This window comes from Cyanistes caeruleus, chromosome 9, assembly GCF_971803275.1.
Source record: "Cyanistes caeruleus chromosome 9, bCyaCae1.hap1.1, whole genome shotgun sequence".
NCBI lineage: Eukaryota > Metazoa > Chordata > Aves > Passeriformes > Paridae > Cyanistes > Cyanistes caeruleus.
Genome location: NC_141709.1, coordinates 16,032,452 through 16,045,162, shown reverse-complemented (window position 1 = coordinate 16,045,162; position 12,711 = coordinate 16,032,452). Strand labels below are relative to the sequence as shown.

The following is a 12,711-nucleotide window of genomic DNA, read 5'->3' as shown; positions in this document are numbered from 1 at the left end:
TTATCTTTTACTTATTCAGGAAACTATTTCCATAAGCTTGTGACAGGAACATTTTCAATAAATATTAAAATAAAATCATTGGAGCAGTTTGATTTGTGGAAATTCCCCAAAATTGAGAATCACCAACAAACAGAGGTGCAATCTCACTTCTAAGTTGTATCAACATAGATGTGAATCATATTCACAGCAGCTGTGAATGTGCTGTGACTTGGTGTTGCTTCACTGTCCTCACTTCCTATCTCCTAACAGTGCGTGACCTGGAAGTGCTCTGCCACGTGCACCTTCCCCAGAACTGCATGGGTATTTCTGCAGAAGCAATTCTGAAGAGCTAAAAACCCAGCTCTCCTCTTCCACGACCAGTAGATCTGGAGAGACCAGTCCTTGCCCAGTGATCAGCTTGACCTTTGCTGGTACCATTGAACAGTGCTCCAGGAAGAAGCAGGCTGATGTTTTGCCATAGAGACAGCACTTTTCTGTCACACAACAAAAAAAGACATTAGCTCCTTAGATGCCCAAGTCAATCATCTTTGATTCAGACATGTGTTGTTAAGTTTTCTCTTGAAAAAATAACATGCACATAGTTTATGTTTCCTATTATATCTAGAGATATATTCTGAATTCTCCTTTGAAGGCTTCAGTAGCTATAGATTAGGTTGCTGACAAGAAATTAAGAATGTGGATGGTAGGACTTGCTAGAAGAAATTATGCAGCTGAGGACAGAACACAAGACTTCAAGGTCTGAAAGGGTGAAGCAGAATGGTTTATCTCTCATGCCACATAGAGAAGATTTCTGAGCTGATTTATCGCTTAGCTTTTGAAAGATCAACACAGTCAGATAGAAAAAAAATCACTGTTTTCTTTTCTTCTTTCCAGAACTATAGACCTGTATTTCAAAAGCCATTGTTGAAGTGGAGGATTAGATGAAAAGGTTGATCCCTGACTCAATTTTCAAGGGCAGGTCTCATGCTACTTAACCCAGGAATTTCCCCAGTTTTCTGTTGCATTCTATGCTGCCATCATCTGGCTCTTTCTATAAAACCTGACATTTTCTAAATCTCAGTTATTTCCAGGCCTGAATTTCTCTTTGGGTAAGAATCTACAATGTTTTTCATGATGATCTCTCACAGTATGAATTTACCTTTTTTCAAACAGCAAGCATCCATCTGCAGCTACCACTGCCAAGATATTTACTCAGACTCTGGGTGGGAGATGCAGCTCCCTTTGCCTAACTGAGCTCTCAGGATGGAGGGAGAATATTAATTCGTGTGTCTGTTCATACTCCAGCATACCATTCTGATTCTAAATCTCTTCAATCACCCAGCAGAGATTTCTTGAAAGCAAGCCAGTTACTTCTAGCATGCCAGCCACCAGCATCTTGACTATGCCCTTCTAACTCAGGGAATGCAGACATTTGGTCATGGAAAACACATCTCCTCCTACAGTAAAAGGGTGTTACCAACTCTCCCAGTGATTTACTTAAATATAAACAGGTTGTTTACTTCAAGGCATATCTTATCTTCTGCCTGATGGAACAATAATAAAAGGTGACAGAAGCTTTCCAATCAGCTAACACAGATCCAAGGCCATGCTGCTTCCAAGACATCACAACCTTCATCTCATTCTCGAATGTCTGGCAACCAGAGTACTGTGAAAGGTTCAGAAACATTCATCTGGCTAAACTCAGGATTTCTGATGGCAGGTAAAACTCTGAGGGAACTGTGAAAGCACTGGAACTAATACAGACATTGGGGAAGAACAATACATATGGTAAACTTTGCTTCATCTTTAGATTGCAGCATACCACTCTGGGTTCTGAGGAAAGGCTTTTCCTGGAGCATTTCCAATCCTTGGATTTTTGTCTACTCTGATCTTCCGAGAAGACTCTGTCTCTGTGCATGCCAGGCAAAAGTCTGTCTAGCAAAACATGCTCAGCTGCTTTGTCTTCCTGTTAAAGGATTCACCTAACCTGTTCTGTAGGTAACAAGGACAGGAGAGCAAGATTGCCTCTCTGCTGCCCAGCCACACCCCAATTCCAAGTGCAGAGCAGAAAGATGCTACAAAGAAGATTTCTGTCATACATGGAACTGCAAATAGGCAAGCACAGCACATCCCCTTGTCACAGCACACATCAATCAAAGCATGGAGTTCCTGATAGGATGCTAATCAATCACCATAGAGAGACAGGAGAATGGGGAGACATTCCAATATGTTTTCCTTCATTCTTTTTCCTGAAACAGGAGAAGCAGGTTAAATAAGGCTCTGCTGGAGCTTGTGATGCACATTTTTCAGGGTATGGGAATTATTGCATACAAAGGAGACCTTAAGGCCTGTAAATTAGAATGAACAAGTCTTGGGGCAAACCAGAAAGAAAAAGGCATATTTACTTAGGGACTATAAGGAGAGATGAAGAGACAAGAAGATTGGAAACTCAGTCTTAGAAATGATAAAAATGTCTTCTTGGTTTTAATTTCCACATCCAAGTCCTGAGAAAAATCTACAGAACCAAAACCAAAATTAAATAGATGTTTATTTAATGAACAAAGCAAAACCATGCCAAATATTTGGATATGCAGAAGTGACCACTTATTTTACCTGCTCACTTCAAATGACAAGTGCTGAAACTTACAGATTCTGTATTTGCTATTTATTTTTGTAATGACAGAAGAGAAGTGGGACAAAGTGGCTGGACAACTGTATGAAACCTCCATTCTGAATTCAAATCTGAATTGGACCTGAACCAATACATGCAGGTCTTGAGCACCACTGCATGTCTCCCTTAAAAACCTTCACTGCTCTGAATCCTGGATGAATGTCTCCTTATGCATCCTGGCAGAACTGAGCTGAGACTTTCAGACCCACTTGAGAACTTCCAGAAGTGGAACTGGGCTCCCAAGGTTTAAAAGCAGCATCAATCCTAATGAAGCAACACAGAAAGTAAATATGTACCTCTAAAAGTACTCATATAAGCACAATTAAATATTGGAGGCTTGAGGAAACACCTTTCATACAGTTGCTGGTAGAAGAAATACAGACAAGCCCTAAATCGGCCCTATATAACATTGTATTTATTTCTTACACCACTGCTTTTCATAGCCTTGACCTGTGTAACTGTAGAGTAAGAAAAAAAATAAAGAAGCAAACCAGATAGAAATACATGCCCCATGTTCCTCACTCAGGGATTAAACAAAACAAAGAATGTTTCATTTCAGTTTTCAAGCAGGCTCTCTATGCTTCTGAAGAGTGCTGATGCCCTGTGATTTCTGAGCAAGACAGCATTAGGACTGTACACACTGTATTCCTCCTTGCTTTATTAATAAAACAATAATGAACTCAGTGGTGCAGAAGCAACAGAACATGCTGCTATGAAGGAGACCTCAAAGCCCACTCAGCTGCTTCACTGGTGTATATTAAAATTAATGAGTTTCTGCTGCAGAAAGAAAGAGGTGTCCTTACAGAGGAATGAGATCTATGATCTTTATATTGCAGCACAACCACTGAGAAGCACAGAAATCTGCACAGCTCTGTCTCAAATAACAGATTTCTTTTTACAGGGGGAAGGCAAGGACAGGCTGAATACACTTGCTATACCTATTGAAAGAGGGGAAAGGAGAGTTTTTCATTTGCATCTTAAGAACCTTCCCACTAGTAAAAACTGGATCAAAAGCTCTCTCACTACCCCCACGCCCATTTTTATAGCTAAGAGAGAAAAGCATTGGCAATATTGAATGCCAGCCAGCAGCTGAGGCTGTTAACTCAGCCATTATAACCACAATATTTAATAGCTGTCAGTTAAAGATCCCTGATATTTATACATGAGAATATACATATCTGTAGGTCAGCACATTTCATTAATATTTTTGTTTATGACACCCTTCACATTGGTTTCAAGCTTTTAATGCTTTCCAGTTAACAAAAATCGAGTTAGCAAAATTTTGAAGCAAATATTAGGTTGGAAAATATTACAATTTTTAAAATGTTGTTTCATTAAGATGGCTCAGTTTTTTTTAAAATTCTTCAAGGCTCTCATTTAACTGCAAACAGGAGTTAGTAACACACAGCTACAATAGCATCTCTGTGAAATTTATTTCCTGCTTAAGAGCTCCAATGGGAAACAGAAGTTACTAGCATGTTTCATATCTAAAGCACATCAAGTATTTTGTGAGCCCAGTTCAAGCCACTTGTTTGGACTGAAGTTGTAACTGGAGAGTACTTTTACCACAGATCATCCTAATTCTATAGAAAAATTACCTAAAATCTTAAGGAAGTTAATTTTCTTACCACTTCCTTTTCTTAGGTGCTGGAGATACATCAACCTCAGATATATTAATGAATGCTAGCTTCAAATATAGTTTAAAACTACAAGTGCTAAATCATGGTAAAATTTAGAAAACCAGGATCAACTCAAAAGTTCCCTGAACTGTCCTATAGGTACCAGGTATTCCCATTTAATGAGGATATTTGATCTCATTGTATTCAGATTTGATTTTTATGCACTTTCTGTTCCAGGAGTTCATTGCAATCTACAGGGACCTGCCACAGAGCAGGGAAATAAAGAGGTGGGGAAGGTGGGAAGGGGACACAGACAACACACAGGATAGACAGGACCAAACAAAAGCACCAACCAACAAAGAAACAGAAAATACCCACACCAAAACCAGATTTGAGGAAGCATTAGAAATTCAATTTCCTAATATATGGCTATGATTTATACCTAAAATCCTTACTGTGTCACTTGTGTAGAGCTTAGTGTTTTCCACAGCATATCTACATCTCAGCCTGCAAACTGCTTCTGTTCTAATTTAACCAACTTCAGCCTATTAATAATATCATATAAAGGGCAGCATTTTTTTATCTCATTAAAATCCAGAAATTTGCTGCACTGCCCTGCCATTAAGTCCCTGTCAATCCAGAAGCATTCTATTGGGACTGCATTAGTTTATTATTGAAATATACCTTTCTTTTAGCCTTACTAGAGTCAAGCTTTATCAAAAACATCCTACATGAAGAAACATGGTATCTGAAGTTCAACCTCCATCACTTCTGCTTTGGAGAAGGCTTTTGGGAAGGCAAGAAAAAATACAGAAATAAAAATCTATCCCAGAAGACTCCAGAAATGGTTATTTATATGACATAAAGAGAGGATGATCTATTTTGTTACTTGCAAATCTCCCTTTGTGTCTCTTTCCACTCCCCTACTTTTGTAGATCGGGAAAATTTGAAGTTAAGCTCCAGAAAGTACCTGGGAAATGCTCTGATTCTGGGCATAATTTGAACCCAAACACAGCCGATTCCAGCTTGTCCAGTTTAAGCAAAGCAGAACCTCAGCACTGAACAATCTGATATGTATGCAGTATAATCTCAGACTGGGCTCTGACAGAGAATGTATTTCCTTCCTTCTTCCCTCCTGTTATAGAGAAGGGCAGTTGGGTGTGTGGCCCCACTGAAGCATAATTTTTAAGAGACTTTTCCACAAGTACTTTCAAAGCCAAAGAGTCAGAGACCCCCTCTGCTAAAAGGAACCATGACAACAAGCCAGAGGCCACGTACACATCAGGAAGGACTGGGATTCACTAGAAACAGAGCTGTGCAATGAGACAGTTGGTGCCGATGACCTGGCTTGCTACCATGAATATTTAATTAGGGTTTATGTCAAAAAGGAACAAATCTGGTCCCACTAGGGACTGAATGCAGTCAGTGAGCATTGAAAATGCTCTTGGAAAACATTATCCTTTCAGTTTAATCTGAAAGAGATCCAATAAAGCACCCCAAGACTGCTCCATGGTATGAATCAAAGCACATTTACCAGGGACAAGCAGATTAGCTTCAGAAGCACATTCCTGATCTGAACTAAACTACTAATCTAGACACACTATAAATTCTTCTGCATGAGATTCTAACAGCACAATATACAGAGGGAAAAAATTATTTGGTATTATGCTCAGAGATGCACCCCTGAAAACTGGAATCAGGATCTTCCAAAGTAAAGTGATTCTATGTAAAAGCCAAACAGATGGGCAGGTAATTTTTTTAAAATCAAAGATAATGGAAGGAGGCAATTTAAGGTAATTTTATTCCCTTTAAGAGTAAAAATTGCTTTTACATTTCAATCAAATGAGAGCATCTATGCAATATAAGTCAGAGAGCTAAGCATCAAGCAGTGTCTCCTCTACTGTTTTGGATGTTCCTCCAGTGACATTCAGCTGGCAGAAGAAAAATCAGGGTTTTTTACAGGCTTAAGACCTTTGACACTCTCAGCTTTTTCTGGTTTTTTTAATCTAATCACACAAAATAAAAACTGTTTTTACATGCCTCAATGGAAATAAAATTCTTTTTATTCAGACAGAAATTAAATATAGTAACAAAACTCCAAAACAATCTATTTTCAGCACTCTGTGAGGGGTTAGAAGACAATAGAAATTGTGTATATTTATCTGGAAATGTTTACAACACACTTAAGAATTCCTTTCTTAATCAAGGAATTTCAAAGATACTAATATCAATGGTGATCTGGTGCCAAATGAAACACAATTTTTATCCACTGCAACTGCTCAGTTCTTAGTGATCATGGGTAATGCTTGCAAATCTGTAGAGACTTCAAGTCAAGCTGTGAACTTGCATTTCAATATCTCAATATTTTTACTCAAATTTAACAAAGTCTAAATAGGTATAGCTCAGCTCTTGACTGACTTAGGTGGCACTACATGAGAACTGTGTAGAAAAGCTGAGACTTTGCACATTTTGCTTCTGCCTCTCAGACCTGGCCAACAGAATAAAAAATAAAAAAGCATAAATCCATTGGCTGACCTGAACAGTCCAGTTGTTTTCTGTTCTGGTTAAATTGAGCAACTGTGAAACAGAGGAGGAAAAGGTGTTCTTCTGCTTTGAATTGGTTTTGGGTTAAAATTCAATAATAGCAAAGGTCAAAAGAAAGTAATCAAGAAAGCATCATGACATCTATAGTACTGTGTAGCACTCCTGGGAACAAAAATCACCTCTTCAGACAAACAAAATTCCTGTAGACCAGCAAATAACATTAATTTCAAGCTACAGACACTAATATATCAAGACAAAAGTCTAGTATAATGTAAAGTCAAAGTGGTCAGTGGTCCTTAATGTACATGTGTGTGTAGTTTTGATTGTAAAGCACTGACGGAATGATCCTGCCTTATGCACCACATAGATGCAGATAATGCTTTCATAAATAAGCAAAAAAAAAATTGATGATATGGAGGTAAATTTTCCTACCAAAGTCTGGCAGGTCCATCTCCATGCCCGTCTTTTCTCACTATTTGTGTAAGTTCACTACATTCTCATCCCGGTTTTAATATCATCACTCGGGCATTTTTTTACTCAAAATTGACCAAACCATTCACAGTAGACCAGAATTAAACCTTTGTAACACTTGAGCATGGCACACTGTAAGTCTTTATTAAGTGTATATAAATGATACAATGATATTATTCTTTACCTTCTGACCCCCTTTGGAAAATGCTGATAGGCTTGTAGCAAAAGAATAATTCCAGGTGTGCATTTTTAGAGATGATGTACGAGCCAATTGCAGAGCGGTAGTGACAAGCAGGCTGTGCGGCCGCCAGAGGGAGAGCTGGCCGCGGCAGAGCCGGGGGGGCCCCGCACACACGCACTGAGCGCCGGCGGGACTGCCGTGCACAGAACTGCACAAGGAAACGGCCGTAAAATCACACCATTTGGTGTGCAATTTAAAGATGCAAATCTCCACTGAAGGAGTTGATCCTCAGTGCCGTTCAAGATTAGTCTTTTAAACTCATTTAAAATTATTTCCTTACTAGCAGTTAATGTATTTTTCATATCTTTTCCTGAAAAAAAAATAATTTGGGCAACACAGAGAGGAGAATAAAACTATATGTAGGAGTTCTACCTGGCCAAGTGAAGAATGGACACCTACAAAACCGTATTTTCCACTTGTTTTATGTTTACCTACCCAAAAGATGGGAAGAAGTCAGGAAGGAAATCTAGGAGGTGGTACTGTGACACAGTTCACCAGCCTTCAGTCTCTGCTGGCAGGAGGCCAAACTCTGTGACTAGTGAGCCTCAAAAGTCAGTAGATCTCCCCATCAGCAAGGAGCAGACCTGGAGCCTCAGCCAGCAGGAATTACCTCTTGGAATTGGGACACTCTGCTGATAGAACCCAGCTGAGATCAGCCAAGTTGCGTGGACTTGGTCACAGATTGCCACACAGCTGGTGTTCTGTGCTAACCAAAGCCTGTGCCAACCTACTTTTACTCACGTTACAAAAAATATAACAATATTCCAGCTGGCCTTCGAATATTTCCACACAGCAAAGAGATCCCACATTGCCAAAATGGAAAGAATTAAAAAGACCACACCTTTCTGTTACAGTACAGAGATTTACCAGTCCCTGAAACCTCCACTGCAAAGGGCTGTGGCCCCTCACATTTCTAACCTATTCACCGTCTCCCTGCTTCCTTAGCTCTTTGTTCCTGACATACCTGTTTAGGAAAGCACCTTTTCCAGATTATTCAATTTGTCTCATATACAGCTTGAATAGTTCAAAATGAATATTCCTTTGGTTAAATCTCCTGCATATTTGAGGGATATATTCTCTGTTATGGAAGTGTATGTTGAATCCTGAAGACTGAGACATGGCTCAGAGGGCATCCTGTCAAAAACAGAGCCCTCTTCCCTCTCATTCTTCCCACACAACTAAATGGATAAATGCAGGTGTCATGAAACTTGAGATGGGAAAATACAACAGGTGCCATGAAATCATTGCTTTCAAAGCAATTTTGCATGAAACAAAACATGTATTGATTACATATCCAGTATAGAATTCTCATTGTATCTCTAAGAAAATTCAGCATTCCTTATCACATTTTAGTATGCATTTGCTGTGATTTTTCCTGAGTACTGTCAAGACACAATTTCATTTAAAAGAGTTCATCATATGAAAGTTTCTAATTTTTTTAAAAAAACAACCTTCAGCACCTGCCCAGCATTTTTATCTGTTCAGAAATTACAGTAAATCACAGTCTTTACCTCACCCGCTAATTTAGCTAGGATATGTCCAGAACAAAGGGCCACAATAAATGCCAAAGTGAGGGCTACACCCACTTATAAATCACACAGCCCCAGGTCTCTTAGTTAGCAGGTTAAAAATTTACTAGATTTTAACTGACACACAACACAAGTAGGTCCCTTCAATGATAACTGATTTATCAGAGGAAAAGTCTTGAGCAAGTATTCTTTAGCCCACCACAGCCATTTCTAAAATATTTGTTTCTATCTGTTTATCTTAGCCCCAAAAAAGACTTCACCTGGATAGATACATTCATGAAGAAAGCACAATAACAGCATCAAAAGGATTTATAATCTCAGACTTTGCTGTTTCCAGTCCTCTACCTTGTTGTTAGTTGGAAAGTGGTGGGAATAAATGTGACATCAAAATGCAGTCTCACACTTTGGTTGATGAACATCAACAACAAAAAAGGTAAGGTCACTATTTCTTAAAATTTATTTTCTTAAGAAACATGTCTTTCAAAATCTGTCTTTACATAGTATTTTCATCCTGCTCTTCATTCTGCTTTTCTTTCCTACTAAAAAACCCTCATAGTTTATAAATCTACAGTTGTGATGTGGATCTGGAGTACGAGTTCTTGTGCTTTCGGATGTGGGAGGAAAGGACAGAGAACTATTTGTGTGAATGCACTGTACCTTCAACGTATTTGTGCCAGCTCACAATGGATGAGTATCTATTTCAAAGGCAGAGCTCCACAAATCTTAAAATATATGTGTGCCTGTGACTGCAACTATTCTTGAGACAAGGAGAAAATGGTGAGAGAGAATAGAAAAACAGATGGAAACGAAAGAAGATGGTGTTATTGAAATGTAGGTGGATTTAATCTAATTGTTCTAAACCTGCTTCTGTGACATGAAATAGTATTAGAGAATGACTTTGAAAACAGAAAAATACAGTGGTCACTGTGCTGATTTGGCCATGAGCAAAGCAGCAATACATAGCAATAATTCCAATTTACATAGATACACACATCCTGTGGCCTGGCTTTAATTTAAACCAGACTTTTTCACTGTCATAACTAGAATAATTTATTTTAATATGTAAGTCTAGTTAGCCAGTTCTAGTTGTTTAAACATTCTGAATTATCAGGAAAAGCATCAAAAAGCACTGTGAGGAGAGCCATCACCTAATATTAAATAAATTAAGTAATAACAAATATATATGTATAACAAATGTATAAATAAATACTGCTTTTGCTTTGCTCTGTGCATATTTTTCAGACCTCAGAGCCATATCCAGCAACGGATAGTTTTAAACATCCCCCACACTGAGTTTCTTGCTGTCTCATGTGACGATTCCATTATCAGAAATCACATTTTCATGAAGATTTTGTCTGACCTAACTTCTCAGTCCCTAACCTCCATAAATTACAATTCCTGCTCAGCTTTTCTCACTCTCAAAATTGGTTATTTCACCTTTCAAACACTCTAGCACCTTAACCTTCTCTTTAAGTTGCTGCAAAGGTAAAAAAATTAAAAGGTATTTTAATCTTCTCCTTCTAGCCTCTTTAAATTATATCCTCAAATTGAAATAAAAGGACAATTTCAATTTTCTCTGTTGTATTTTGCCCCTCCCTTCCCTAGCTCCTGACCTGTCTATAGATGTCTGCACAGACAGAGCTTTTCTTTTGCATGGAGATATTTCCCCTGACCATTTACCTTTCTGTCACACCCTACTTTAATAGAGATACACAGAATATTTATTTCAGATTTAAGCCTCAGAGAAGAAAATTAACCACAATGACTTTTGCCTGCCTGTGGTAAATTACAGCCTTGGACATTCATTATTTTGGATCTGTTTTGGTAGAGATATTTGTCTGTTTTGAAAACAAGCAGATGAATTAGGAAATGGTTGAGAAATTGCCAAGTTTCCCCCATGCTTTCGCTACAAGTATATAGTTGGTGTTCATTATTTTACTTAAATCATATATATAACATAAAATATGGTGTTTTTTTCCTTTAATATGTTAAGTTATAAATCAAAGTGTTCCTGTGCAGATTATCTAGGAATGTAGAATCTCAATTCCACTGTCAAGCAACTCACCATGCACATCACAATAGAAATATTGATGCTCACACAAGGCACCCAAATGCACAGTGTGAAAGGGCACAAAGATGAGAACGGAAATTCAAAGCTGATCAATGTGGTATGAATTCTAGGCCACTTTGCTGAAGTCTCTGAAATCTACCCTCCTTTTATGCAAAGCTTGAACATGAAACTGGTGGAACGACATTTTCCACAAACTTCAAAAAAAATACTGGCATAAAATTAGTTTAATCTCAGGATACCTATCTCAAGAAAGAACTCCTCCACTAAGTTCCTGTGAGAGGTATTAAGAAGATGCAGGTTAACGTTGTGAAGATTTTTATTGGCTATGGTTTTTAAAATACCACTTATTTTAAAAATTATAATACATCCAACCTCAGGCACTGAGAATGCGGAAATCAAATTCTGGCAATTTTAGTCCAACAAATGGCCATTGATTTCTATAGCCTTTTTTTCCTGAGGAAAGAACACATAAAGTTGTCTCAGAATTTGTCTGATCCTGTTGGCTAAATACTGTAAATTCCTCTCAGAAATCCATGATCTAGACAAACACAAATGTTTTCCAGATTTTCAGCAGTGCTATAGTGCCATTCTTTTCCTAGTTTGCATCAGAAAGATGTTTTTAAAAAAATTCCTGGTGGGAGTATGTCAGAAGTGAGAGAACACGGCTCTATAGAGCAAAAGGCAGCCCTGTGATTGCCTGGCACTGTCTGTCACCTTCAGCCTGGGACTTGGACAAATCAGTCACAACCAGCTCTGCAACTGCTAGCAAGGTTTATGTGCACACAGCAACAGGAGCCTGTATGAGTTCACTAATTTAAGTGAATTATAGTATTGGCATTATAGCGTTGCCATGAAAGTCTGAAGGTGAATATGATCAGGGGAGGGTAGGAAGGCTGTGCTGAGGGGAAGTCTGGACTGACTCAGAGTGACAGCAGTAACAGCCTTTTCCACTGTGCTCTGCCAGCACACACAATTTCCAGCAGTGCTACAGAGCTGGACTCCACAGTGGTAACCATAGCTCAACACCTTTCCAGCTGTTTCTAGGTGGTATTTTTTGTAACAAAAGAGAGTTATTTTATGAAATCATTTGAATCAGAGTAAACTGGCACTTGCTGAACGTGATCACAATTTAAGAGAGATGTTTCTATTTGTTTAAAGACAGTTCAAGTTTTGAAATTTCTGTGGGATTTCACAATCTGCAAAGGTAATACAGTGTCATGTTTTCCAGTATTATGCATTTCCATACATGCCAAAGGACAAACTCCTATCAAACACTACAGAGGTGTGGCTATAGGGCTTTTCCTACCCATAGTTTTCTACATGTAGCACCAAACCTTTGCTTATTATAAACTTAGAAATTCCTCTGCTTATGCTAAAGCCAACACACTTCTATCCCTTTTAATTCCTGCACACCTTGAAGTAGCTTTGTTCATAGTGATTACTAAGAAGTCTCCAAGAGCCAGGTTTCCTGGGGGCTGATGGCAGACAGTGAGTGTGAAAGGGAAGCTGCCAGTAAACAGCACCTACCTATTAGCTAGGGAGACTCCCACTCCATCTGTTGCCTGAGAGATATTTCCATGGAAAGA

The 12,711-nt window shown here is 38.5% G+C and overlaps 2 protein-coding genes across 10 annotated transcripts in view; one reads left to right on the top strand and one right to left on the bottom strand.

The window, feature by feature from the left end:
- The window catches only part of FRRS1 (ferric chelate reductase 1), a 157,196-nt gene that overhangs the window by 72,251 nt on the left and 72,234 nt on the right, over positions 1–12,711 (bottom strand). The window lies entirely within an intron of this gene.
- The window catches only part of PALMD (palmdelphin), a 61,797-nt gene that overhangs the window by 6,473 nt on the left and 42,613 nt on the right, over positions 1–12,711 (top strand). For both annotated transcript variants that reach the window (XM_086841840.1, XM_023931884.2), the window contains one exon: positions 9,297–9,487. In XM_086841840.1, coding sequence (XP_086697966.1) covers positions 9,444–9,487 — 44 coding nt within the window. In that variant the 5' untranslated portion in view covers positions 9,297–9,443. The remainder of the gene's footprint in view (positions 1–9,296; positions 9,488–12,711) is intronic.